Source organism: Paracoccidioides brasiliensis, assembly GCF_000150735.1.
Source record: "Paracoccidioides brasiliensis Pb18 unplaced genomic scaffold supercont2.3, whole genome shotgun sequence".
Taxonomy (NCBI): domain Eukaryota; kingdom Fungi; phylum Ascomycota; class Eurotiomycetes; order Onygenales; family Ajellomycetaceae; genus Paracoccidioides; species Paracoccidioides brasiliensis.
The window spans coordinates 2,787,236-2,813,940 of NW_011371360.1; the positions used below are offsets into that span (position 1 = coordinate 2,787,236).

The 26,705-nt window shown below is 42.8% G+C and overlaps 5 protein-coding genes across 5 annotated transcripts; 2 read left to right on the forward strand and 3 right to left on the reverse strand.

The window, feature by feature from the left end:
• Positions 1-199: 199 nt before the first annotated feature.
• PADG_03226 (uncharacterized protein) lies at positions 200-2,271 on the reverse strand (the record flags this gene model as incomplete). Its single annotated transcript, XM_010760010.1, has 6 exons — positions 200-636; positions 766-946; positions 1,101-1,528; positions 1,603-1,671; positions 1,752-1,854; positions 1,912-2,271. The coding sequence occupies 6 exons, from the start codon at positions 2,269-2,271 to the stop codon at positions 200-202; spliced, it is 1,578 nt and encodes a 525-aa protein (XP_010758312.1).
• Positions 2,272-9,775: 7,504 nt separating this feature from the next.
• PADG_03229 (uncharacterized protein) lies at positions 9,776-11,906 on the reverse strand (the record flags this gene model as incomplete). Its single annotated transcript, XM_010760485.1, has 5 exons — positions 9,776-10,246; positions 10,453-11,120; positions 11,260-11,312; positions 11,399-11,675; positions 11,858-11,906. The coding sequence occupies 5 exons, from the start codon at positions 11,904-11,906 to the stop codon at positions 9,776-9,778; spliced, it is 1,518 nt and encodes a 505-aa protein (XP_010758787.1).
• A 2,161-nt stretch (positions 11,907-14,067) lies between these two features.
• PADG_03230 (uncharacterized protein) lies at positions 14,068-15,735 on the forward strand (the record flags this gene model as incomplete). Its single annotated transcript, XM_010760486.1, has 2 exons — positions 14,068-15,481; positions 15,665-15,735. The coding sequence occupies 2 exons, from the start codon at positions 14,068-14,070 to the stop codon at positions 15,733-15,735; spliced, it is 1,485 nt and encodes a 494-aa protein (XP_010758788.1).
• Positions 15,736-16,576: 841 nt separating this feature from the next.
• PADG_03231 (uncharacterized protein) lies at positions 16,577-17,481 on the reverse strand (the record flags this gene model as incomplete). Its single annotated transcript, XM_010760487.1, has 2 exons — positions 16,577-17,068; positions 17,257-17,481. 2 exons carry the CDS (start codon positions 17,479-17,481, stop codon positions 16,577-16,579), a joined length of 717 nt encoding a protein of 238 aa, XP_010758789.1.
• Positions 17,482-25,980: 8,499 nt separating this feature from the next.
• On the forward strand, positions 25,981-26,229 carry PADG_03234 (uncharacterized protein; the record flags this gene model as incomplete). The annotated part of the gene is made up of 2 exons (XM_010760488.1): positions 25,981-26,091; positions 26,176-26,229. 2 exons carry the CDS (start codon positions 25,981-25,983, stop codon positions 26,227-26,229), a joined length of 165 nt encoding a protein of 54 aa, XP_010758790.1.
• Between the last annotated feature and the right edge of the window lie 476 nt (positions 26,230-26,705).

Genomic DNA, 26,705 nt, shown 5'->3' on the forward strand with positions numbered 1-26,705 from the left:
TCGCTTGCTCAAAACTCTGTGGAGAATAATAGCATCTCACATCTACCTGGGTCTCCCATCTGCCACCCAACCCAACTAAAGATTCCTGCTAGAAAAACCAACAACCACAAGCTTTGCCAAACAATAATAAACAAACAGTAGAGAAGAGAGAGAGAGAGAGAGAGAGAGAGAGAGAGAGAGAGAGAGAGAGAACCAAAACCTACGACCCCAGCGAGTCGATATCAATCCCCTCATCCCTCCTCCGAATCATAACTGGCGCAAACGGATTCGCATACAGAGAATGCGACACTGAGAACGGCTTTGTATATGCCCCTTCTACCAATTTCAAATCATACTTGAGCAGTAAATGGCATAATATCACCTTGATCTCGTTGCCAGCGAAGAAGCGACCGGGACAGGAATGCTGACCGTGTCCAAATGCTAGAAAATCGGGACTGGTAGTGACTAATTGCGCAGTGTTCTCCTGGCCGGGCTGATGGCGCATGTTGTAGAAGCGGTAGCCGTCCCATTGGTCTGGGTCTGCGTAAACGGTGGGATCCCACATCCTGTTGGAAGATACGGCTGTCATGACGTTCTTGGGGATAGTCGTGCCATCGGATAGAGTGATGTTGTCGAGGGTGACGCGGGACATGGTTACTGTCAAGTGTGTTAGTAGATAGATATATTGGCGAGAAATCGCTTTGTTTCTTTGTTTGGAGTTGCTTTGGTGTTCGGAAGGGGGAAGAGGGTGTGGGGGAATGGGGGAATGGGGGATTGCTGTCATACTGGAACTGATGGGCTTCATTCGCTGACTCTCCTTGATGACACTGTCGAGCAGCTTCATTTTATAGAGGGAGGTCTTCTTCCACCCACCCTCACTAAGGGCGTCGAAAATCTCCTTTCTCAACGGTTCAATGATTTCGGGGTGTTCAACGAGACCGAGGATTACTTGGATGATAAGGTCGGTCTAGGTGACATTTAATGTTAGCCCCACGTATGAAATTACTAGAATATGGCTGATTCTTGAAAAACGGCGTTGGATTCTGATCAATTTCCGGTCCAAACGGCGCTTACCGACCTTTCGATATGACACGAAGTAAATAAATACGGGATATCCTTACCGTGGTGTGAATAGCAGCGAGACTAAGTCCAAGCTGGACAACAACGGGATCATACAAGCCCTCCACTTCTCCTGAGGCCTGTTCGAACCATTCAATAGCATCGTGGATCACAGGTGGTTTCTTTCCCTGAGCCGCAAGGGCCGCCTTGTCGGCAGCCCGCTTCTTAAGGAAAGGCTGAATAACCTTACGTGCCTTTTTGACTTCAGCTCGAGACTGCCTACATTCCGGTAGGAACCAGTGGACGAAATCTCTTGTCCATGCAGGCCACAATCGTAGAGCTTCTGCGGCACCGAACGCAACGAGGGTATAAGCGATGGTGATATCTAACCATTTGGGGTCGTGGCACAATTCGTCGCCCAGGAATACCTTGGAGGAGACACGGGCAACAATTTGCAGAAACTTCTCCTTTATGGTAATTTTATTCCACTCTGCATGGCGTATTATAAGTAACTTGAATATAACTTTAAAACGAGATAGTAAAGAAGCCGTATTAGGCTCATACCTTTATTATCTGTGAGTATCTCCCGAAAGGACAGGGTAGCTTCGTCAGAGAGAGGCTTAGTTAACTTGCCTGAGAAAGTGACATTGCGTTAGTAAAAGTGTTCAGCTCAACACTGCCAAGCTTAGCATGAGAATTCCGAGGTTTCTCACCAAGGTTAGTTGTCAACTGCCGTTGGACAACAGATTTCATAAGCTTCATATTTTCACTGTTGACCCTAAAGACTTCGAATCCAGGCAGATGGCCGAAGAAATTCTGCCAGGATATCACGTCAGCTGAGAACTGTTCCGGGCGTAGCAATCGATTTCCTACCCTGTGGATTTGCTCTTCAAAGCTCAGGCGGTTATCGTTCCTGATCTCGTTGGCGAAAGTTGCTGGGAGAATAGTGATTTCTTCTCCACTCTCTGTAATCATACGAAAAGGCTTATTGCCAGTGGTTGCGAAACACTGCTTTACCACTCCGATCGCATCCCGTATCAAGTTTTGTTTGACCCTTTTATTGGAAAACTCAAATCTCTTTTTCAGGGTGAGGAGCGGCACATTTGTCTTGGGGCGTTGTAGCATGTAGATAGAAAGGAGGGTGACGGCGGTAACAATGAATGTGACTGAGGGGAGATTGGGCGTTGACATCAACTCCGCTAAGTAGACGGACATCACCTCTCGAGTCGCCATGGTGTTTTGGTGGTTAAAGTCTCATCCAAATCAAATCACTGTCGAGTTTGATTCAAGCTGCTGGGGGACCAAAACTTCTTATATTAATCAGGCACACAGAAATAAAACGGCTAGCCGATCGTTGTCTCCGCCCCCAAATGGTCGTTGAAGTTGCCGAAGCAGCTCAGCTAACGCAACATCCCAGTCCAGGTCGCTCATGTGGGTGCTCTGTTTTGATAAGCTTCCGAAACATAGAAGGATTAAAGTGAAGAAATAATAATAAAACCATTATTATGTCTGTATAAAGTCTGCACTTGAAAGCCCTCGACCTTGGAAAAATAAGAACTAGGGTTGAAAAATCCTCCGTTCAACAAATGAGGTTTCGGGGGTCGTTGTTTGACTTCCAAGTTACCTGCTAAGCTAGGTACAGCCAACCTCCTAGGAGGGAGCCTTTGGTTGTTGGTGACCACCAGGGGGGGGGCCTCATTTGGTACTAGGAGCCCAGAGCTGAGGAAGTATTCTTTTCTCATGGTCGTGTTAGCATTCGACTTGTCTGTGATTTAACAATCCTCCAGAAGCGAGGTGGCACCGTTCCCGACGCGGGTGTCAAAGCAACAAAGAAAATGCCATCTAACGTTTGCTCCCTTTCTAGGGGGGTAGCTCTGCTATGTAGTTGCGCAGTAAGCGAGCACCATGGTGAAACCGTCCATCTGGTCTGTAGAATATCGAATCTATGGATGTTGATATCTCTTGCTGTGAGGAATTCACTCCAAAACCGTGTAGACCCAACCTCCTAATTCCAGTCCTCAGCCCTGGGACTCTGGTAGAATCCTCTCATAGCCCCCCCTGCATAACTGGTCGGACGTAATCAAACCTTTAAAAGCCAGCAACACACATCGCCTTCAACCCGCCCAGCGTGCGTACTGCCATGATTCCCATAAATTTCCACCGGACCCACTTCAGTCGACTCTATCCGCTTTGGGCTCTTACAAGTTGCTAGCTGGACTAGTTGCTGTGTTAGTTTAGCCAGTGGTGTCTGAGGACTGCGGGCCGAGCGATGATGGGGCTTGGTTCTCCGACTGGGACTCGGCGGCATGAGATTACGGGCGTCCAGCTGAACAGGGTTTAATATCTCCGCCGGGAAAAATCTTCGGTGTTGGTTTTAACATTTAGGCCATGACACACACACATCTCTATTTTCTCCTGACAACAATGATTTTAACATATTTCAGACCCTAATCCTAACCCTGGTGTTGAGGGCGGAGGCTGAATAGAGCGTATTTATGATGTATTCGCAGAGTGCGTCTGCTCTTTATTTTTAGATGGGTGACCAGAATGGTTTTAAAAAAGGCCCAACTTTAGACCATGTTCAACTGTAACCCCAGACTGGACCATTGAGCCACATGGACTGAGGGGATTGTGTCAAGGAGAAAGCCGACTTCTTCTCTGAATAAACAAGCCTTTTTCGGTCGTTTGATCAGTGGGGGAGCGAAAGGAATCCGTAAATATCTCTAAAGAACGGCCTCCCACCAGAACCTGACTCGGTTTGACCTCAGGAAGGTTTTCGGCTTGGTAAAAGAGTTATTATGTGAGTCAGCTGGGGGTGACAAAAAACGGATCGCGTATTTCTGCTTCAAATATCCACGAGAGGATGCTTCTTCCCCTTGTTCTCAAACCGAACTTCAACGTTGCCATCGCATTGTGAAACCTCAAAATAGTAGTATCCGGCGATATTATATGCATACCCGGCTTCGGTTGGTGATTAGAGCGTGAGCGAAGTGCAAACTGGGAATTCCCTGATCCAGGTGAGCAGATCCAACAAAGTGCATGGTTGAGCATCCAAGAGCAAGACGTGCGGCATAATTGAACGGTGAACATCTCAGGCCAACGGCAACCTTCCCACTGTTGGTTGCACGGTCAAGAACTCCATCCATCGAACCAAAAATTATGCAGTGCTGAATCATTTTTTATTTATGCAGTCTCATGTATAAAATATTGGGATATCAAAGTATTGATTTCTTGCTCTGATATCACGGTCTGGATAAATAGCAGCCCATTTATTTGCCTTAGCAGAATCCGGTTTATATGCCATTCTCAAAGTGGTGCAATTAGCCGCGTGGTGGATTTTATCAATTCCTCTCCAGATTCCAGAGGTCCATTGCTTAATAGGAGCGGAGCAATGTGAATAATTGAAGCTGAGGGCTGCTTTCCAAGGTTCAACTTGTATACAGCCAGACGGTGTCAATAATAGACAGTCGTATATTTCGAGCGACGGAGTATTATTGTTTGTGTCAGGGTTTTCAACCGCATATTTACGGATTTTTCCATATCTCCCTGCAACACCCGATCATACCTCTTATTTATGGGTCTTGAGGTACCTGTCTCTCATCGCCGGATTCCAATAACTATCCGATTCCGATGACAACAAATTGGATTGCATGGTTTGCCAAGAATAACAGGTTCTCTGAACTCCTATTCTTCGTCTTTTCATTCCGCTGTGCTCTCTCTTGATGTTGCCTTCAACACCCATTCCAAACAACTCTGGATGCTTGGTTGCTAAATTCGTATGACTCAAGCAATGGCTGCCTAGGTCACTGCGAACAGTCTGTCAATTGTAGGTTGTTCGACCATTTTAGGTATTGGCTGAACCGCTGATCTGAGACTCTCTGGCTCTGATTGATACTGGAGGCCAACACAGAAGATCCGGCCGCTCTCTAGACCCAGTGAATAGGAGATGGATAATGCTCTATTCAAGATGTGCCTTGACACCCTGTGGTGGTTTCTGTCTCCCTAAACTGCCGCTTGATTTTCCCATACATCATTGTAATGTCTACTTGTTTGTGTTCAGCCTTCGGTCGAATCTGGGATCCGCGGGTCAGTCTAACTGGCAGTTTTCTGCCAAAAAAAGAAAAGAAAAAAAGGCTGAACTCAACTGGCTCCTCTCATCTCTATTGCGTTTTGCCGTGCCGTATGATAACCATCTCTAATGAAATGTTATGTTTGTTGACAAGTTATTGGGAGGGACAGACACTGATCCTTATAAGTTTCTAATTGGAGAACTTCCCCAGCATCTCATATTGAGTGTAAATATACATGCACAAAGATTGTGTGAATTTTTATTCTATGATTCTATGAACGAAATAGGATTGAAAAGAGGGCAGATTCTGTATGGAAATAGACGCAATATCATAGGTCGTGGCGGGTGCCAGCTCTTGATCTTTTCAATCATTTCTCGGGGTAATTTGAACGGGGGTGATCAGTGGTTCTGTGAAATGGAAATCAGCGATATAGGGGTTTATGGCCGTCACTAAACACACACTGGAATCACCGTAGAAACTCCTAACTGGTTGACAGAGCATTGTGGGGTTGGAGGATTGGGGGGGGATTTACCATTACATCAAGATTATCTACTATCTAATCGTGCCTCCGCGCACCCACACCTGATGTGGGTGCGCCACAGCGTAATGATAAAAACAGTGTAATGATAAAAATATCAACTTCTTCATTAATCAATCTTCAAATATTAATATATCACCACCACCATGACCAATAAGATAGATGATCTTGAAAAATGTATTCAGAGTGCCATTGAAGTCTATAATGGCAATTGAAAACAAAAAATCCTACCTCTGGCACACAAATTCAATGTTTCTTATCAATGTCTTTGAGTAAAAATCAATGAAAGAAAAACATGCAATGCAAAGACTGCATCAAACAAGAAGCTTAGCAAGAGTCAGGAGGACACATTAAAAGAGTGAATAGCTCATATGAACAGAAATAATTGCTCACTGACCACAGAGCAGATTCAAGATAATGTGAATCTCATTCTCAAATATCATCATACTGATTCTTCAACCTCCCTACTCATAGTCAGCAAGATGTGAATCTATTGATATATACAAAGCTTGAATGAGTATAAAAGAGTTAAGCAGAAGACAATGAATCTGAAAAGAATTACTGTTGAGAATATTAGCTACATCAAGATGTGATTTGACTATTTGAAAATTTTACTTCAAAAGTACACATTTCAAATCTGCAATATCTACAACTTTGATAAGATTGACTTTCAAGAGGGTCAAGAACATGGAGAATGAGTTATTACTGCTTTTAAAAACTTTAATTCAGTTATAACTTCATCATATTCTCAAGAATTAATCACTGTGATTGAGTGTGTTTCAGCAGATAATGAGATATTGAATCTCTTCATCATCATGAAATTCAAAACTCAACTTGAAGATTGATATATATAAAGTAATCTACTGGACAAATATACAATCATGACATCAGATACTGGCTATATCAATAATGAGATTGACTTTGCATAGATTCAGTACTTTAATGAGATCTCTAAAAAACATTAGCAAGACAGTCATCAATTACTGCTTTTTGACAATTATGAATCTCATCTCACTGAAAAATTTCTATAATATTGCAATCTTCACAAGATTATTCTATATAAATTTTCTTCACATTCAACTCATATACTGCAATCTCTAGATAGCATGTCTTTTCAGTAGTATAAGCACTATCATTCAAAGACAGTTAATCAAGCTGTGTGATATGGATATGAGTAGTATGAAAAATGTCAATTCCTACAGAATCTAGTTGATGTCTGTAAAAAGACTTTTCAATTTTTTACTATTCAGACTAACTTTGTGAATTGTGGTATTGTCTCATTCAACTCACAATCTATACTGCTTAAGCTAGATTCAAAAATCCCTGACTACTCTGAGTTGTAAATATATGAAGAAGACTTCTTTTCACTGTAATCAAGCTGTTCAGATACTGCTTTATCACAGCTATTCTTACTCAAGACAATTGAAAAGCTACAACATCATATTCAAGTGATAAAGAAGACAATGCAAGATATGAAGAATATACTTGATTTCAAATCACCTCATCTGAGCAATCAATTGAACAAGATTTTCCAAGGCAGTCTTGTTTAGATAGAACTCAATACTATAAAAAAGAGTGAGATTGAGAGTTACTACCTTGCAATCAAACACTGCATATCAATCAATTAGCAGATTGCAGTTTCCCTTGTACACCTCAAATCCTTCATAATCTTGTTGTTGAGATTCTAAAAGCACCTATTGAAGTCAACTGGGTGGCTCAGTTCTGTGAGCGCCACAAGGATGTGATCAAGTTACTCTACCTGTGAAATATTGACCAAAAATGCAAGATTGCAGACAATTCTGCATACTTCAAGCATTATTTTGATCTTGTAATAGATTTCTTTCTTATACTGCTTTTTTAATTCTCATCTTGCTAATTTATCTTAATTTTTCAGCTGCAGACAAAAATCACAAAATACAACCTTGAACCTGTGAATATCTACAACTTTGATGAGAAAGGATTCCTATTAGGATTCATTCACACCCTCAAACATATTGTATTGATTAATTCGCTCAAATCAGGCTGTATGATAAGTGCCAGCCAGGATGGCAATCGAGAATTCATAACACTACTTGCCTTAATTTGTGCAGATGGAACTTCACTCCCACCTGCTCTCATATATCAAGAGGAATCAAGAGATATGCAAGATACTTGGCTTGAAGATTTTGATAGTGAAAAGGATCAGACCTACTTTGCTGCTTCAGAAAATGGGTGGAGCAATGATGAATATGGGTTAACATGGTTAAAGAAGATCTTTGAACCTCTTACAAAAAAGAAGGCAGACCGCAGATATAGACTTCTTATATTGGATGGCCACTCATCCCATGTTAATATGGCATTCATCAATTACGCAGATTGGAATTGAATTCTACTTGCTGTCTTTCCTCCCCATTCTACACACTGATTACAGCCGCTAGATGTTGGGATATTTGGACCATTGGGTAAATCATATTCCAAACAACTGAATGAATGAATGAGAACTGGAATGGGATTCATACACACTACAAAGAGGTCTTTTTGGCAGCTTTTTGACACTGTGTGGAAGGAGGCAGTTACATCTTCAAATATTGAAGCTGCATTTGCTGCTACTGGCCTACATCCATTCAATCCAGAACACATTCTTAAAAAGCTTCAAATATGACCTTGCACCCCCCCCCTGACGCAATATATCAACCAAGAACACCTACTTCTATTGTTGGCCTGTGGAAATTGGTGAAGCAAGTCAAGCAACAGCAGCATCAAATATCTAATGATCTCAACTGGGTGATCCGTGCAGGGGAAAATCTTGCTCTTGATAAAGAGGTTCTTTTAATAGAGAATCAGCAGCTTCAAAAAGCTCTTAATCAAGAGAGGAGACATTGCAAGTGTGGCAGGGCAATGGGGTTGCTAGATCCCTTGAATCCATCATTGATACAGTTCTTCTCACCAGCAAAGGTGCAGAGCATCTGTGAGAATTTGGCGGCCTCAGAGGTTGCCAAAAAGGATGAGCAAGCTTGTAAGGAGGATGCAAAGCTGCAATACACTATTCTTAAGGAACAGAAGGAGGCAGATATCATCCAGCAGAGGATGGAGTGGGAGGCAGCTCACCAGGCCACAAAACAGCAAAAGGAAATGGATAAGGCCGCAAGAGCTGCTCAACGGCAGATTGACAAGGAGCTTAGAGATGAGAAAAAGGCTCAGGAGCAAAAAGAAAAGGAAGAATGAGCTGCTGTACAGCTACAATCATGATTGAATAAGAAGATGATTGAAGAATTCAAAAATCACCTTACTAATCAGGAAAGTAGACCATTGATTTCGCAAAGAGTGGCTAAATCACGTTTTCAGAGCCCTGCCAGGGTGCCCACAGATCCACTGCCAGAGGGATATGATGATATTGCAATCTCTACTGGTTTAATGACTGCTTGCTCGCTGAATCTGCCTCCACCCAAGATTTCACATTCCAGGCGAGTTATTAAGCCAAACAAACATTTACTGAATTAGCTATATATTTTTATATGTAATTTTCTATATATATTTTCATCCTATAATATATCATCTTAAAATCTAATTGCGTTGTTGAAATAATGTTGAAAATATTTCATCATAGTGATGGCGAAATGGCGGGCGTTGGGTGTAAACGGGCGTTGGGTGGTGGATTACGTTACTAGTTAACTATTATCAGACAGATTGAATGTTTCACGGATAGGATTTTCTCAACCGCGCTGGCCACCTTTAATGTCAACTGAATGCACGCCATGAACTAACTTTGATGCCCTTCCTAGTTGGCTGTTCGGAATTTGTTAAGTTGCTTTTCTGTTTATCCTGAAGATTTATATCCTTGTGTGTCTTGTGCATCACAGATTGCAGTCAGCCCTGTCGCCATACCCGCAGATCTGACATCTCACCGTTAACCCGTAACTACTTTGGAAGGGCTTAACCTAGGTAATGTCAGATATAGTGACAAAAAGTTGTTCGACTACATCTCTCGTTTCATGGCAATTCCTACGACACTTCAGCCGTCAATATATCGAAGTTTGAATGCTTAGTTCCCGTCTAGTATCTCTAGGCCTACCCTTCATGTCAATGTTCAAGTCGCCTGTATGATATGTTATATTTCCTCGAACGACGAATTGCATTGAAAACCAATTACTCAATCAAATTCCTCATCATCAGGGATATTCTGTAGTAAAAGCACAGTATCGTCATCAATAACTCCTTCCGCAGCACGAACCGGACGGGGACTGTTGTCACCATTACCATTTCCACGATCATTTCCATCATCGCTTCCAACCCCTTCTTCATCGGAGAACTCAGGGACAAGCTCGGCTTCATCCTCATCCAACCATTCATACTCGTCTCCCTCCTCTTCCTTCACCAATAACGCTAAGGAGGATTCAGAAGGTGTCGTTCCGTTAATACCTTCGTCCTCCTCACTACTTTCCACTTTGATATCTGGCGTTTCAGCGAGATCAATTCGGCGTTTCCGTCTTGCTTCCAGACTCCCTTTAGACTGGTCGAGTTTCCGTTTCGACTGGGCATGCGCTAGATGCAAACTGGGACGGCGGATAGAGATCGATAGTGCTTTCCCACACGTTTGAGGAGCGAATTCGTAGAGACCGGTCTATTCACATATTGTCAACTACTATCGTATTTCCCGTTGGTCCAGCCCGCATGTACGTAGTTGTGTATTCATAGAAATACAGCTTCCTCTAGTTCAAAAACAAGTCACCAACAAAAATCTCAGATATCGAGGTGGTAACTCCCACCCAATCCCCTTCTCTCTCTCTCTTTCTGTGTGCGTATGTGATTTTGTTATATATCACATACCGTTTTTATCACAAATGGAATAACCCTCTGCGCCCTATCATGCACGAGCCCAACCTTCTCAATTTTAACAACCTCCGCGAAGCGCACACGTTTCATGGGCACTCGCAATCGAAAGCTGGGCGGCAACCACTGCCAACAAAGCACTATGCACGTAGCAACACCGGAATCCCACGTTACGCCTGATAGGGCTTCGTGTAATATAGCCGGCTTCTTTTCTCTAAACCGCGATGCCATCTCATTTATAGTAATCACAGCGCAATTGAGTCTTGCGGCGAGCTTTTTCAGATTCATCGCCAGATTGCCGATGATTTTCCAGCGGGTTCTTTCTTCTTTGGTCTCGGCTGTAACTCTTGTGGTTTTTGTGGTGTTTAGTTTGCGTTCCCGTGGTAGCTTCGTGCAGTATTCAGAGGTGAAGAGAGAGGATATTGAGTCGATCACTATTAGTCCTGTATCTTGAGGGGGGAAACCCTTTGGTGGGTGAGATATAAGGGCTAGGAGGTGTGCTAGAGTTGGCGGATGGAAGTACAGCAGCTGGTTAAGGACTTCGTCCATTTTTTTCTCTCTCAATGATGATGATGGCGCCGTAGATGGGTTGTGGGGCAATTTTGGATTTCTCTCCCTGCGGAGGATGTCTTTGAACCTCGTTGGGTTCATGGGCCCCGCAGTATCTACCATTGTTAGAAGGAGTGTTGAATATATTTTGTATGTTACAGTGTGGATTATGAGATAGAGGTTTCCCAGGATATATTTGAAGGAGGTGCTTGGGGAGACAAGGTCGATAAGAAGAGTTTCGAACTCGACACTAACCTATCCAGACAACTTTCTGTCCAGCTTCCAATACACTTGCTGCAATTCTCATTCTTGAATGGTACACATTAGCCGCAATTTGCTCTGACCCAGGAGGGAGTCCTAGGTATGCCAGAAAACGCTTTCAAAATACACTCACGCAAAAGCCGTCTTCCCTACACCTCGGGACCCCATAACCTCCGTGATCTCCCCACGCCGGACCCCTTTAGTGGGCGCAGCTGGGTGGGCCTGGAAATATACATTGCTCCTTCTTGGATCCAGAGGGGATGATCTCACGCCAGGGCGCAGTGCTAACGCAGCATCTAGCCGTGGAAGTCCTGTTGGTATCGCGCTTTCACGCTCCTGGTTTGATGTGAGAGATGACCTAACATCTCCAAACAAACGAAATGAGTCCTCTGGCCCTTTTCTATGGCGTGCTATTAAGTAGTCAGCGTTATGATATTAAGAAACGTGTATGAAACTGAGTACTGAGAAGAAAGTATGTGGAGGGTTGCCCGTGACAAGTATGCGGGTTATAAGTATGGAGCATGTTCAACATATTATCTCCGGTCAAATGATTCTACATAACAGCAGAAATGTACAGCTCAAGCATACATACCCTCCTCTGGGCTGGAGAATTTCGCGATGTCTTCTTCGTGGCCCGTCATAGGTGCGTGCCCACTACATATAATCCAGAGAGTACCACATTCGGTTTCTAGGATTTAGACGATGATCAAAAGATATATTAATATAGTAAGTAGAGATGCTTTCGCGAAACGTTTGGCAATCGTCGAGCGAAGCTCAGGGATTTGCAGGGAGAATTGGAAGTTGATGTTCCTTTTGAGTGAGTGACCTTGGCTTTAGTTATCTAACAAACTATTTAAATAATCACCAACCGACCTACCTCCAGCGCAAACATTGCTGATGATATCGAAATAATACGAGCTTATGAAGGTGCAAAGTGGTTCGTCTGGAATTTACGCAAGCCATTAGATTGAAAACTGATAGGATTTTACGGCTCAGTTATGATGAGAATTCTGAAGATAATCATGTATAGACATTCTTGCTGGAACTAACTAATTACTGCAGTTAACGAACTAAACAGTGTGGAGTAGAGGATTAACTACGTGAAAGTATTGAAGACGGTATATGAATCAGCCTGGCTTTTACCGCGTCACTCAAGGCCTATATTGTTGAGGAATCGTTGTTCTGAACTTAGAATATGACGGGAGCAATCTATATGAAGGGCATTCCTCCAAGATGTTCAGTAACTAACTAACTGACGCTGTAGCTTTTGTTGAATTGTTCCATATTCATCATAGAATGTCCGTCATACGGAAGATCTTCTTGACATGATGAATCCAGCGGAGTCCGGTATGGGATCAGTGCCCTTTCTATGATGACTACTAAATCAGTTTCTGAGCGTATCGTCAATTTGCCTGAGGGATATTTACTTCCATCCGTTGAACTTCAAAATGCAGATCTATGAGCTGACTCTTACGACATAAATAATGGGGCCAGGCACTCTCCACGTGCCGCCTCCTCTTCTTTGCGTGTTATTGTACATGAGGATGCCTGAACTGGACAGCTGCAGGAGATAATTTGCCTGTTTCGCCGTTTAAAATTGTGATCAGGAAAACCAGGTAAATAACGCGGGTGGTGTTGGTGGCGATATGCCGCACAGCTTTTCATCGTTGGCCCTTCAACGCCCTTAACCGCCATTTCTAACATTTCAAGCGGAAGTCAGATTTTTCATCATCTCCCTATCACACCATGTATATCCTGAACGCCGCGAGCCGACTTCTTCTTTGCAGGGATCTCAGACCACCTGAGTGCGCTGTGCTCAACTCTTATTTTCTCCTCAGCAGCGTCAAACCTCGTAATCCACTCGTCAAGAAACAGGCTATATTCATTTTTCTTCGGAACTACCACTCCCATCTTTATTACCGCCATTGGCTTATAACTGGCGTTTTCGCACCTTCATCCACTAAGCGGGACGTAGAATAGAGACGCTCAGTGTATAATCAAAGACCCTTTTGCTACTTCATCCGAGAATCGTGTGATGCCATTGGCGTTGCATAGTTCCTCCCTCTCGACACAAATCTTGATAAGAGCAATCTCTTCAATCTTCCCGCTTAGGTTGAAAATCCACTGTATTCGGAGATTGCAGTGTGTTGCTGTTTTCTAAGATTGAAATTCGAACCGAGCGTAGTTGTTGCTTGTCAGTCTAGGCAATTTAACGGGGAGGGAGAGAATGGTATAACTAGTTAACTAACCAATCCCCCCCCCCCCCCCCCATCTCCCCACACAGTGGAACAGAGAGTGCTGAATTCAATTATTCATAATATGCAACGCAAGTGTTCAACCACTCACCAAAGTATTTTCATGTATCGCAGCTTTCAACTACATAACTGGGGACATAGTAATAGTTAGTTAGGGGCATTCGGCTATTTTAGTTAGCCGGCCTCAAGAGTTGACTATTTCGTGACACTCCTTGCGACGCCTTTTTGCCTCTCGACCAGCCAATTTCCACTCGTGCGCTGGAGCCATAAGGAGAATTTAGAAGGGGGATAACTATCTTTGTTCGACGATTTTGCGTGGATTTAATTATTGAATGAGATGCTTCTTCTCAGCTCAGCTCATAACTAACCTCTCGGCAATCAACTCATGCCTTTGCCGGAACTAGGTTGCAAAAAAACTTATTTTGGCCCTCACCAACGAAGAATAAGAGGAACAAGAAAGGAAAAAGAATTGCTTCCTGTCATTGTATTTACCTTTCATTACACTAGCAACACATTCTTTTCCATTTTCTGTTGTTCTTTAAGCGCCATGTTCACCCAACGATTGGACAGTATTTTCCTGCGGCTGCACCTCTCTGTTACCACCACCTTTCTCGCACTCATCTACATCCTCTGTCTCTCACCCATATTCCTTCTCTTGTCCTGGGAACTTTTGAGTCGTCGTGCAGCAGCCCGCGAACCCAAGGGATGTCGAAAATTGGGCTTGCATAATTTCTCGAACCTCAATGATGAGGGTAACTATGACACGAATGGAAGACGGAAGAGGAGGCAGAACCAGAAGAATGATGCAGGGAAGGGGCAAATTCGTATAAAGGCCCTGCTAGCGTACCCTATCAAGAGCTGTGCTGGTGTTGAATTCAGTATTGCCCAATTTGTGAGTACGGGCATGGCATATGACCGCCAATTCTGCTTTGCGGAGTATATGGAGACTCCACCAGCAGCAGCTGTGGCGAAACAACAACAACAACAAGATAAACCAACAGGGCAATGGATATGCCGCACAATGCGCGATGGGAAGTATTCCAGAATGGCCCTGATCCGACCGGAGATCTGGGTTCCGGACCCTTCATCGCGCTCGTACTCAGTAAATCACCCAGATGTTCTCTCCAAAGGCGTTCTGGTAATAAACTATCCTCGTACCCCAAGCGGCACGGGTCTGTCATCTCTATTGATATCCATCGGAATGAAGTTGGGTCTCTGCTCGCGGGAAGAATCCTTCCATGTACCCCTCCACCCACCGCCATCAAATAGCAAAACAAGTACATATCCTTATCGCCCGGTGCGTATCTGGAAAGACAACCCAATGGCTGTCGACTACGGAAAGCATATCCCGCCGTCTCTTATTACGTTTCTCGAACCCTCAAGACCACTCACTCTTTTCCGAGTCGATCCAGAGCATCGTCGGAATGTTTTCCGCTGCGCACCGCGCAAGGAGGCTCTAGGTTTTCAACCTACCACGGGGTTTGCGGATGCATACCCGCTGCACATGTTGGGACTGGCCAGTGTGCGAGAGGTCGCGGAGCGGACGAGCCATGCTATTCCCAAGTTTTCAGTGCGTCGGTTCCGGCCGAACATTGTTATTGAGGGGAGCAAGGCATTTGAAGAAGATTCTTGGAAATTAGTACGGTTTGTGTCCGGGCGTGGAAATGGTAAAAGCCAATTGCTCAATGAGCAACTGGAAACCCAGCACCGCGGAAATCAAGACGGCATTATGTCAGAGATTCCCGATGATAAGCAACCCCACAGCCGCAAGGGTGGAGATGGGGGGATAGAGGTATACACGTCATGTCGGACAGTGCGGTGCCGGTTACCCAACGTAGACCCGAACACTGGTTTGAGACATAGAGCTGAGCCGGATAAAACGCTAAAGAGCTTCCGGTGTATCGATCCTGGAGATGCCAACAATGCATGTTTGGGGATGCAGTGCGTTCCTGCTGTGCAAGGTGTGTTCCTTTTTGTCTTGCCATTTGAGTTCGTTTTTTGGGTACCCCTGAATTAGAATGGAAATGCTATTTTCGGAACTCATCATACAAGTTCCCCCCCCCGGCCTCCCCCCCCCCGAAAAAAAGTATATTTGACTCCCTCATGGGATGGATGTTTTCAATAGCTTAACGATGTATGCACAGAATTCACCCTCCGTGTCGGGGACGAGCTTGAAGTTCTCGAAACGGGAGAGCATTTCTATATCAAGCAGTGAATGGGATAATAAAAGGTAACCAGGGAAAGGGAATAGGCACCTTGGAAAGGAGAAGCAAGAAACAGGATATACATACATTCTAGCCCATACTTCGGTATTTTGATGCTTCGGCTCCTATGAAAGGCTATATTTCGTTCAATTTTCGCTATACTACGGGTAGTGGATTATGTTCGGATCATATAGTTGCCTCTTGAGTGCTTTAGACCCAGAGGACTGTATTAAATAAACTAGATGATATCATTAATGTTTATGGTTTGATGGAAATATTGAGGTTCCTTGAAAGTCAGGAATATGTGATCGGGAGAAAAAATCAGGAGTCAGATGAAAATTGTTTCCAAAACTCACAAATATTAGGGATGTGTTTGTCTTGTTGTTGACACCGGTGTACAGGTGCAAATATAGGTAGATGCTTCTCAAGTCCGTTATGTCAAGGAAATAGAAAAATTCACATAAAATAAAATGATGATGCATGAAAAAAAAAAAAAATCGACTTCCATATGCAATAAATAAATGCCAAATACTGATATGATATGAAAGCCTTTTAAAATGGCCATAGAGAGCAACAAATGAACCTTAATACATCAGGGTGCAAAACAAGGGGCAGCATTGAGCGGAAAGACAGAAGCCAGGGAAGCAACTGAAACACATCCATTCAATATTCAACTTCCAACTCCTGGTAAAAACCAGGGGGGAACAGCAAAAGCAAAACATAAATATGAGTCCTGACCAAACAGAGGGTATGATATCTAGGGGGCGAAACCTCTAGCAAAGTACACAGCAGTTTGCCAAAGAGAAAAATGGAAGCACAAAAAGGGAAATACTGCTATTCGAGGCCTCCATATCACGGCTGGAACCTCAGACGAAACTCATGACCCTTCCCCTCCTCGCGAACCTTATACAAGAACCTTGCAATAGCATCCTGCTCTACAAGGCCAACGTTATTAAAATGTTTCCTCACCGCCGTGGCAAGGTGGTCCTTCGTTACCCTTCCTTGACCGCGAAATGTCGAAATGCCATGCACGTCCATGCCAGCAACGCCTCTACTGCTCTCTAGGTCCATACCATTGCCAACTCCACTTCCACTAGCGGCAACCGCAGTATTATTAGTGTTATCATCTTTTTTCGAAGGTCGTGAAGCGCTTGCATCATTCGCGGCTTTGCGCCGTGCAGAGAGCTGGGCCCGTCGAGCGGCGATTGTTGTGGGGGAACGGAGGCCAATCCCTTGATTTAGGATGATGGAGGATATTTGTGAGGAGGATGAGCTGGGACAGGGAAGGTTATAGGCATGTCGGTATTGGTGGAGGACAGAAAGTGGCATGCTTGACCAATTGATCTGCGAATGAATGGTTTTGGAGTTAGTATTGTTTGGGTTTATCGGGGGTTGAAAAAATGGTCGTGCGAAATGGAGGGTAATTGTTGCGCCTCTCTCCTCAAAGAATAGGCCTTTCTCTGTTTGAGATATAGAACCGGAGGAGGAATAATAGAGAAAATAAACACTGAAAACAACAGCGGATTATTTACCCCAGATGGCTCCCCGGAATGATCAGGTTCAGCATTTTGGCCGCCTGTCGTAGTGGTGGTAGCTGCACTTGCTTTAAGGTCCTTGGAAGATATTGGGTTACTGGTTGCAGCGGCGTTGACTGCCCTGCGGCCCTTCGTGCCGGTGGGATGCCGTTCTCTCGTACCGCTGGAGGCTTCTGATCTCGAGTCGTCAAGGTTAGCCGTGGTCCGTTGACGAGGAGCCATGATGTGATGCTGAATCAATCGGCTGGTGATATCAGGGAGAAAATCATGTAAATAAAATACTGGAGATACCAACGAAACATCCGGGTATCATGTCGACAGACAAGGAAGTCAACGCTATTTCATCCTATGAACGCCATATTCAAGGCTGTCCTTGAAGATAATTGCATACATTGCAAGCCAATCTTGTCCTTCACCGACTGTTGACTCGGGGGAATAGAATGCATCATAGGGCGGTGAGACATGGCATAATATTATAGATTGGCTCTAGTCCTAAAAAGGGCTAAAATAGGGCCATAGAGCAACCCTAAATTGGCGGATGAACTTTAAATCCGGGGTACGCTATACCCCATTCGGGCAGTTTCGATGCCAAAAGCCAAGCAGTTGACTTTGACTATGACGCAAAGAGCAATTTCAAAACAATCATCCAAAAACCGGCAAATCTATGCATTTATGAGGTTGAGATAGGTCAAAGTGTTTTTTTTTCGCAAACCTGTGGACAGTGCATATGAATGAGGGAGCGGGGAATCCAATTACATCTGAATGGCACAGAACACAAAAATATAGCAGGATGCGTGATGGTTCACTGTAATCTTACAATCTTACAATCTTACTACTGCATTCCCCTGTTGCGCTGCATCTGGCTCCAGCTACAATTTCCCAGTTCCAACCGAAGGAGCCTGGTGCAACTTGTATTCTGGGATCCTTATGATCCCCGCTGCCATCAGATTGGGAGCTTCCACGGGATTAGAGAGTAGGAATTGGTCACCATGGCTTGCATCAGCTATGCTTTTACTTTCCAGGTGAATCGTTTTCGAATGCCTACTCAGATGCCAGCGGACACCAAATTACCTATCTGATCACCAGCCCATGTTTATGTTTGCTTATTCCATTTCGTTGCACAGCGGGATGAACAGCATCAAAGGATAACAGCAGTCTATTCCCCATCGGAGAGCCATATGTATGATTTATGCGCACTATATGACCTTCATACAGCTGGAAACACAACATATGAGTATCGTTGGGGATGTTGATTTCTCAGGTATCCGCTCACCGCCTCGAAACTCCGTATCTCTCCAGCCACATTTTCCTGCTGCCAGAAAAGGGGCATAAAGGAGCCAAAAACAAAAGTTTTTCCAAAGCTCCCATGCAAGATTCAATGCAAGAAGAGAAGAGCCGTGCTTCCGCCTCACAGGAAGTTTCGGGAGATCCTCGGCATTTGTGGAGTGGGGTTGGGTTTTTTATTTTTTATTTTTATTTTTATTTTTATTTTTTTTGAAAATGATTTGAGTTTGCGTACTCGTTTTAATGGGGAGTGCAAAAAGGGGAAATGCTCATGTACGGCTGTCAGAGATGAAAAGATACCCGGGAAAGAAAATCTTTCCTATCTCTTTTTATTATTGGTTGTTTTTTATTCTCCTTCAGTTGGAATGTATACGCACCAGCACATCAACCCGCGCACGACACCTTTCAGCCGAGTGCCGGTATCGTCTCTGGGTCCACACTGTGGAGTTGTGGAGAGGGTCTTGATACATTCGATGTTGATTTCATTATTTTCCCCCTCATCATCCCCCATTTGCCTCCCCTTGACAAGCAAAGAAACACAAGGGGGTTTTAAGAAAGAAGAGAACGAATTGACCCGCAGTGTATATGCCTCGTACAACCCCTTTTGTTGCTGTTGCAAACTGCATATGGAAAGTCACATTGCTTTCGAGTTCCGTATTCAGGAGTTTTTAGGTTAACTATCTCACCATCACCGCGAATGATTCATCATTGTCTCCATGTGGCAGCGGCATGGTATTTCCAAGGTTTGTCAAAAGGGCCTAGATCAGAGCTGACCCAATAATCTGTATCTTGGAAGGGCTTTTCTTGGGTTTTCGCAACTGCGGATATCTCCCCAAAAAAATTACAGGCAGAGCTACGGAGGATGCGATCTAACCATCCCTGCAGGCATGGATCGGGAACGAAAATACAAAAAAAAGAAGACAGAAATAACTAGTTCAACAGATGGATAAAAGTGGACCCGGCAATTAACTTTTATATTCAATATTTCAGTCCGAGGTTCCGGTTCGTACCCCATGAATTCCAGTAGTTCATGGCTGGGTAGCATCGGAATGCACCCACAGATACTATGACACATCCGCAGAAACAATAGCCGGCATATTGCGCTTGATGACTTACATCCCCTGCCTGGGTACGTGATTTGTTACTACCAAAAGTGGTTCAGAAGCAATCAAGGAATCATATTCATCCTTCCAATACTCCCAGCGGCAGGAATTTCCGGTCCCGCCTCATTCAATCGTTCCTCTCACCGTCACGCTGGTCCTTCGGAGCTTCTAGTCTTTCCAAATGATTTGAATTATCAGGAGCCGGGGAGGGGCCGCGAGTGGAAGGGTTTGGGTGGAGAGAGGAATGGTGGAGATGACAAGCGTCGAGTCGCCAATTTTATAGGCTAACCCCAGAGCAAATCACCAACTATATAGCCATCAACGGCCATAATTTTTTACCACCGTCCCCCCTTTTTGAGTAGTATCCTAAACTGAGATTAGAAACAACGATTTCTATCTACAATAACAGATTATCCTATCAATCTCGGTCTGTGGTGATAGTTATAACCGAGGTTTTGACAACAAAAATAATCCATGGCTCTCCTTTTACCTTAGGTTTTCCGAAATTATCAAACCGGTCCGCTTGAGTATTGTCAGGAAAGACAAAGAAAGCATAACAAGAATCCGGTAAGCATTGCGCCTTAATTCCTTACTTGATTTATCAATTGCTGTTGTTTACTGATATGAAACATAAGCTTGCGACTGTTGAAGTATCAAGTTATCATGCAGCGTTGTTGCCAGCCGGAGAACTCTCGGCTTCTTCCCTTCTCTTCCAAGGCCGAATCAACTGGAACATATATATCCCACTCTCTCCTAGGTAGCTAGTTTAACCCAACGGTGTTCCTGACAGGTTCCAAGCCTAGCCATGCCGGACCCCCATATTGCCACCAAAGCCACCCTTGCGGAGGAGAAGGGAGGAAAAAGGCAACATATTTTCATCTTTCGATATCCACTTTGTCACGTAGTCTTGTTACCACGATTTCCTCTTACTTTAGCCATACACCGTTTTGCAAATATTACTAATTACGGTGTTACAAACACTTGAGATAATTTGTGCAATGGGAGACATCTCCAGTGGCAATTTCAAGATAGGAGAATACAAGGGATAACGGCAACATCCACAGGGTACATGAAATGCATCTGTCTGTATAGTGGCTCTAACTACGGGCCAGAAGGTTCACAGTATTCGGCCGCCAACTATCCAGGAACTGGTTCAATTCTCAAGTCCGCCAGCGAACACAGCATCCTCATTAAATAATAGGTGCTGAAATGCTCCGCCGTATATGATTCCCTAGCAAGGCCATGTGCATTCCCAGCTACAGAAAAGCCCAACTGCTAAGGTTGTCAGTTCTGCCAAAATAAAATTTAACAAATGGTTGGTCCTGGCAAGTCATGCACAAATGCTTCTTGGTCGAAACAAGCATAACAGCAGCTGGCACACTGGTTCGGGCTCTGATTGGGTACTTTGAGTTCAGAGTTCAGCCTAGTCAGGGGAGCAGACACAACTTTTGACCCTTTGATATTCCAAGCTTCGTTCTTGAAGGAATAAAACGAGTAGAGCTCCACGGGTTTATCGAAGTTCTCATAACCTCTCAACTTCTCAACCCTCGTTGTCGCCGTTAAAGTAATGGAGTTGTTACGATTGCCAAATTTCACGGGCGAATTTCATTAATAAATAGGCTGTATATTGGCATATGGTGATATATATTGATTTGGGTTTTGTGAGCAAACATATACTTCTCTCTAGCTGGTTAAGGATATTCCCCCCATGTATTTCATGCCGTCATTGAAACAATAAATAACATCATCGTGCTGCAAATGAAAATTCTTCTTTCCTCTGCGTGGGCCTTATTCCTTCCCATGAAACTTTGAAAACAATAATATAACTCCTCGGACGATCGGGCGATGAACTGAATCCGTGATTGGCCAGTGGATATATTCCGCGTCTCCCTCTTCTGATCTAGGCCTGCTGTTTCGCGATGGAGCGGTCTCCAACGGATATAAGAACAAGTGTTGTACATATCCATGGGGCTTGAAACCAGGGTACTTAGCTATACAAGTGATTTCCTTGTGTCCTTAGCTTGCGCTTCGTTGGGTGCCGTACAGTTAACTAACTCGGGAGGCAATGCCTGCTTGTCAGTACGTTTTCCTCATAACTTGCATAGGAACAATTCGTCATTTAGCTGGAAAATATATACTTACAACTATAACTTAATGATATCAACCAACTCTTTCGTAGCCTTGCAATATATGAAATATTATCTTTCATCTCGCAATGATTTACGTAAAAGATGAATACATACCATCCACAAATCGGCATTAGAAATACTTATGCACACATACATTAGTTGCACCATGAGGACCAGAGAATTAATGTCATTTAAAGTCTTACCAACTTATCATCATCTGGGCTGAGGTCCCCGCTACCCAAGAATACTCTCCATCACATCGCCATATTCAATGAACAGTATATATATTTATCTAGAGGAGTTGCAATTGAGGGATTGATGGACGCACATATTTTAAGGATACGCATGTAATTGTATGAGGAAGAGATGAGATCGAGAGAATTTCGCAACAGCTTGCTTCACCTCGAGACTGTGTGAATTTTGATATACCTTATTTTGCCAACATTTTTCTTATCCCCCTTTACATTTTTGCATAAGTTCTGCGATACGACTGCTAGCCATATAAAGGATATCCTTGTAATCTACCAGTTTTGACATTGGCAAGGGTACAACTTCAAACATCTCATACCTAAATTGATACAACGATATTGGAATATGGACTGGTCAAAAAGCTGTTGATAGTTATGTCAGTCAATGACTATTATATTTGTATCTATGATGCATTACAAAAAAGGCAGTTTGAAATAGATCAAGATGCATTCATTCAAAACTTGCCCATAGACATGATTGAGCAGGCTTCAACGGAGATAACTCTGTGTGCAGCACCAACCCACACACACTTGTCAATGTCTCCAAAGCTCAAGAAAACCTATGACAACACGTCCATGAATGCTCACTTGACCATTCAAGCTATTTTAGTAAAGGCATTTTTGCCTTGCAAGAAGAACAGCTCCCATTTTGCATTTTGCTGGTAGGAATATACTCAGAACCTTGGTTGCAGAGGGAACGATTAAAATAATACTGTAGCCCATTTTAGTATCGCATTAGTCGGGGCAAGCTGTCTAGGCCACACAGCTCCTTGTCCTAGACATCATAATTATAGTCCACCCTGCACGTCGGCCAATACCTGTTTTGGTCGCACTCCGCAATTGCACAATAGGACTTTGATCTTCTTTATCTCATGAACGAGCGACCGAGGTAGAGATGTATATAAGTGGCTCTTAAGATAAATCGAGTTGAACAAGAGAAAAGATATATTAATAATAAACAGAGAGAGAGCGAAACAAAATAAAAGATGCTGAAGTTTGATAATCTGAACCTCAGCATCTTTATACTCATGTGAAAGTGAAAGTAAAATTATTCCCCCGTCAGAAGATTGTCTTGAAAAACTGAGTGGCAGGAAGCTTGTTTAAGCACAAGTCCTGCAGTTGTATCGTACACATCCATGTGTTACTACCTTCAGCATGTAAGCAACTCTGTACACAGCCATTTTCCGGGGCTTCTCCTGCAGCCCTCTTCGTAGATGCAGCTTTCGAAGGGTGAAATGCATCATACTTCCAACTTCATGGTCAGTTTTCGGTGTCATTTCCGAAGGACTCCCCTGTCATCCTCCATGAAAAGAACCGGATTCCAGACCTGGAAGCCAAAATAGGTAGTAGGAAAGTTTTTTTTTTTTTTTTAAGCAGCAGAGAAACTTCAAGATATGATGAGCTTCAGTCCTGCATCACTTTCAAGTCAAGCAACCAAACTGCTAGAAACAATAGAATCAGTCAAAACATGGTCTGTGCAAATGCAACGCAGCATATTTTTCATATCTATTTATTACAAACAGTTTGATAAATCTATGTTGACTGAAACTTTTCTTTTAAGTAATCAACTACTAGATAATTATAAATCTTTAGATTTTATTCAATATCTTATGATATAAAGTTAATAATATAAAATTATAATTATTATAATATTTTAGTTTTGTTATATTTTTTTACAGCAGTAATTATGCATAATGAAAAATTAAAAACTTTAATATATATAAATATAAAAAGTAAATAAAATAAATATCAATCTATAACTATAATGTTATTATTTAAATTATATAAATATAGATTAATAGAAGTTATATTATTATAAGTTTATTAAATTATAAAAATTTAACTATAAATAAATTTCATAATATATATTTATTTAAATAATTTTAATATAATTTATATTAAAAAATAATAATAAATATAATAATATATAATAGTTCGAAATGAATATATTAAAAGAAACATAAAAAGTGTTGAAAGTATATAAATAATGAAAAGTATGATAAAAAAAAAATAATACATGTATAAAGCAGAAAAGCAAATGCAGAATCAAACTAATGTATTGAAAGCAGAGATGAAAATGAGCTGCAACAGAATCAGAATCATATGAACTTGCAGGCAGAAAATTTTGATGAAAGGTCACATGATATATAAAACATATACTCGGAATTCGTTTTGCAATTAACATAATAATATATATATTTATAGAGTACTATAGAAGAGATAGAGTGGTAGAGAGTGATAGAGAGATATGGGAAAGCATAAACCTTTCCAATGATAAGGTTTGTGCGGGGGGGGGGGGAGGCAAACTGGGGTTTTAGGGCGGAGGAGGGGATGGAAAATTGTGCAAGCCTAGATTCGTCGTTGCTGAATGATATTCGCTGATTGCAAAAATTCATACCGACATCCGTTTCGCCATCGCCATTCCTTTAATTGATGCACCAATAGAACACTCCCCTTTGCCCGTGGAAAGCATGTCAAATAGAAATGCTGGGGTCGGCTTAAAGGATGGGGGGGGATGCTATCAGAGGAACGCCGTTGCTTGTTGGGAAAGTTTTGATAAAAGGTTAAAATATCTGTCAGGGAATCTCCTCCTTGACGGGTTTAACGGTTTTATGGTTCCCCCCCCCCCCCGCGCCATTCGAGTTTGTTAACGTATTTTTATTTTGAAACACTTCAAATTAGTAGCATAGATATGGTGGAGAACGTAGTTTTTAACTGGTAGATTATGCAAGAACGGAAGTCTTTGGAGAGATATTGGGGGATGATTCATAGATACATATCCCGGAGCTAATCCGTGAACTATAACTAGCTAACTAGTTAGTTATCCATGAGTTTGATGATAAAGCAGCATGCAGGAAAGTTTCGGAGAGGATGAGCCACTCGCTTCCCAAATCCCTTGAGGTTTCATATCATTTGCTGGACATTCTCAGCCGTCGTAACTCCCTTTTACCTTTTTCAGAAGCAAAGTTTTCAAATTCTTCCGCGTCCTTGCAAGGAACGGAAAAGCCGTTTGCTTCGACCACAAGGGGAAACCGGTGGCAATGTCATTTTAGTTACTTTCTTGCAAAGGGGGACGAATTGGTTGTTAAAGCAAGGCGAGAGCTAATTTTGTCATCTATCATCTCTGTCTTCCATATACTCTCGACAAAGAGCTAGGGGAAAACAATAATATGCACTAAGTAAAGTATTAGTGAGGTTCCAATGAAATTTCTACAATCCCTCTCTACAGATAAGACGAACCTTGGAGGCAAGGCACTTGTGATGTGATTGATTACCTTTGTATATATGCAAACAATAAGAATTGAATCTGGTGCGGAACGTCTTAAAGAAACCAGGCAAGGAGTTAACATCAGTTCCTGAGACTGGGAAGTGGAAACTGATACAAGTATTCCGCTACGACAATCAGCACAAATCGATGGCGCATGAAAAAGGTGTCTGTTGTGATGCAACTAACAATTTCAAATCTGCATATACGAATCTGACAAGTTACAAAGTAGGTCGACGGAAGGCAAACCGGGACACATAGTTTAACTCTGGGGGACCAATTGGCAACGGACATTTCCAGCAAACACGTTAAGTTTTGTGGGGGAATCTAGGTGATGTCACATGCTTCCCCGAGAAAGGAATTATATCTTCCCCAGAAAAGTAAAGTGAAATATAAAATAAATTAAAAAATAAATAAATAAAATCCGATTCTTAATGCCGGGGGGAAATATGAAAAGAGGAAATTTTCAGAATTCGTGAAAAGTTACAACTCATCAACCATTGGAACATATGGAGGAGAGGGAGAACGGGTATCCACTGAGGTTTTGCAGAATTGGATGTGATGTTTAACAAATGTACTCTATCTATCCCCGTTTTGTGCAAATGTCTCTCCGCTGCTTTGATTCCAACGGTTAAGTTTCTTGGGGCCACAAAAAAGTCCGTTATCTTATTTCCAGCCCATTCGTGGGGAAAATGGCGAGTTCATTCCGCGGCTTGGTTCAGGAGTACCTTGCTGGGCACGCATCTAACGTGCGGATTGGAAAGGAAATATCAGGAAGCGAGGCAAGCAAAAAGCAACATGGAGTCTGAACTGTCTCTTTTATTTATTTATTTATTTATTTATTTATTTTTATCCAACAAGTCATACATTGATCTCCAGATTCACAGCGCGTTAGGCAGAATCCAGAGATTGTCGGTGAAGCGAGGGAAGGTTGGAAGTAAAAAGTGGGGCTCCATACAAAAAAGATCATACGAGAAATGGATGGCGAGGAGCGAGGGATTTGAACAAGCAGAGTGAATAAATAAATAAATGGAACAAAGCAGCCAAAAAAAATTGCCCCATGCAACAAGTCCTAAACACAAAGAGTGTGATCAGTCCAATTGCTCCGAATTTATGCGTAATTAGCTACCCCGCAGGCAAAAGTTGACGGGAGAGTGCTGATGATGGCTGGGGGAGATGTTGAGCACAATACGAAGTCGGGTACGGGAGTATTCCCTCCGCTCAATGATACATTCATCCATCCATTCAATTCCCCGTGGTCAAAACTGGAAAGAAGCAAGCAAGAAGAGGTCAGTTTGTTTGGTTAAATATCGTTGCCAGACGAGCTAAGCCGCTGTCTACAGATTTCTCCCCACTTCCACCATCGATCGCATCATTTTAGCTTCTTGTCTTTTTTTTTTTTTTATTTATTCCCTTT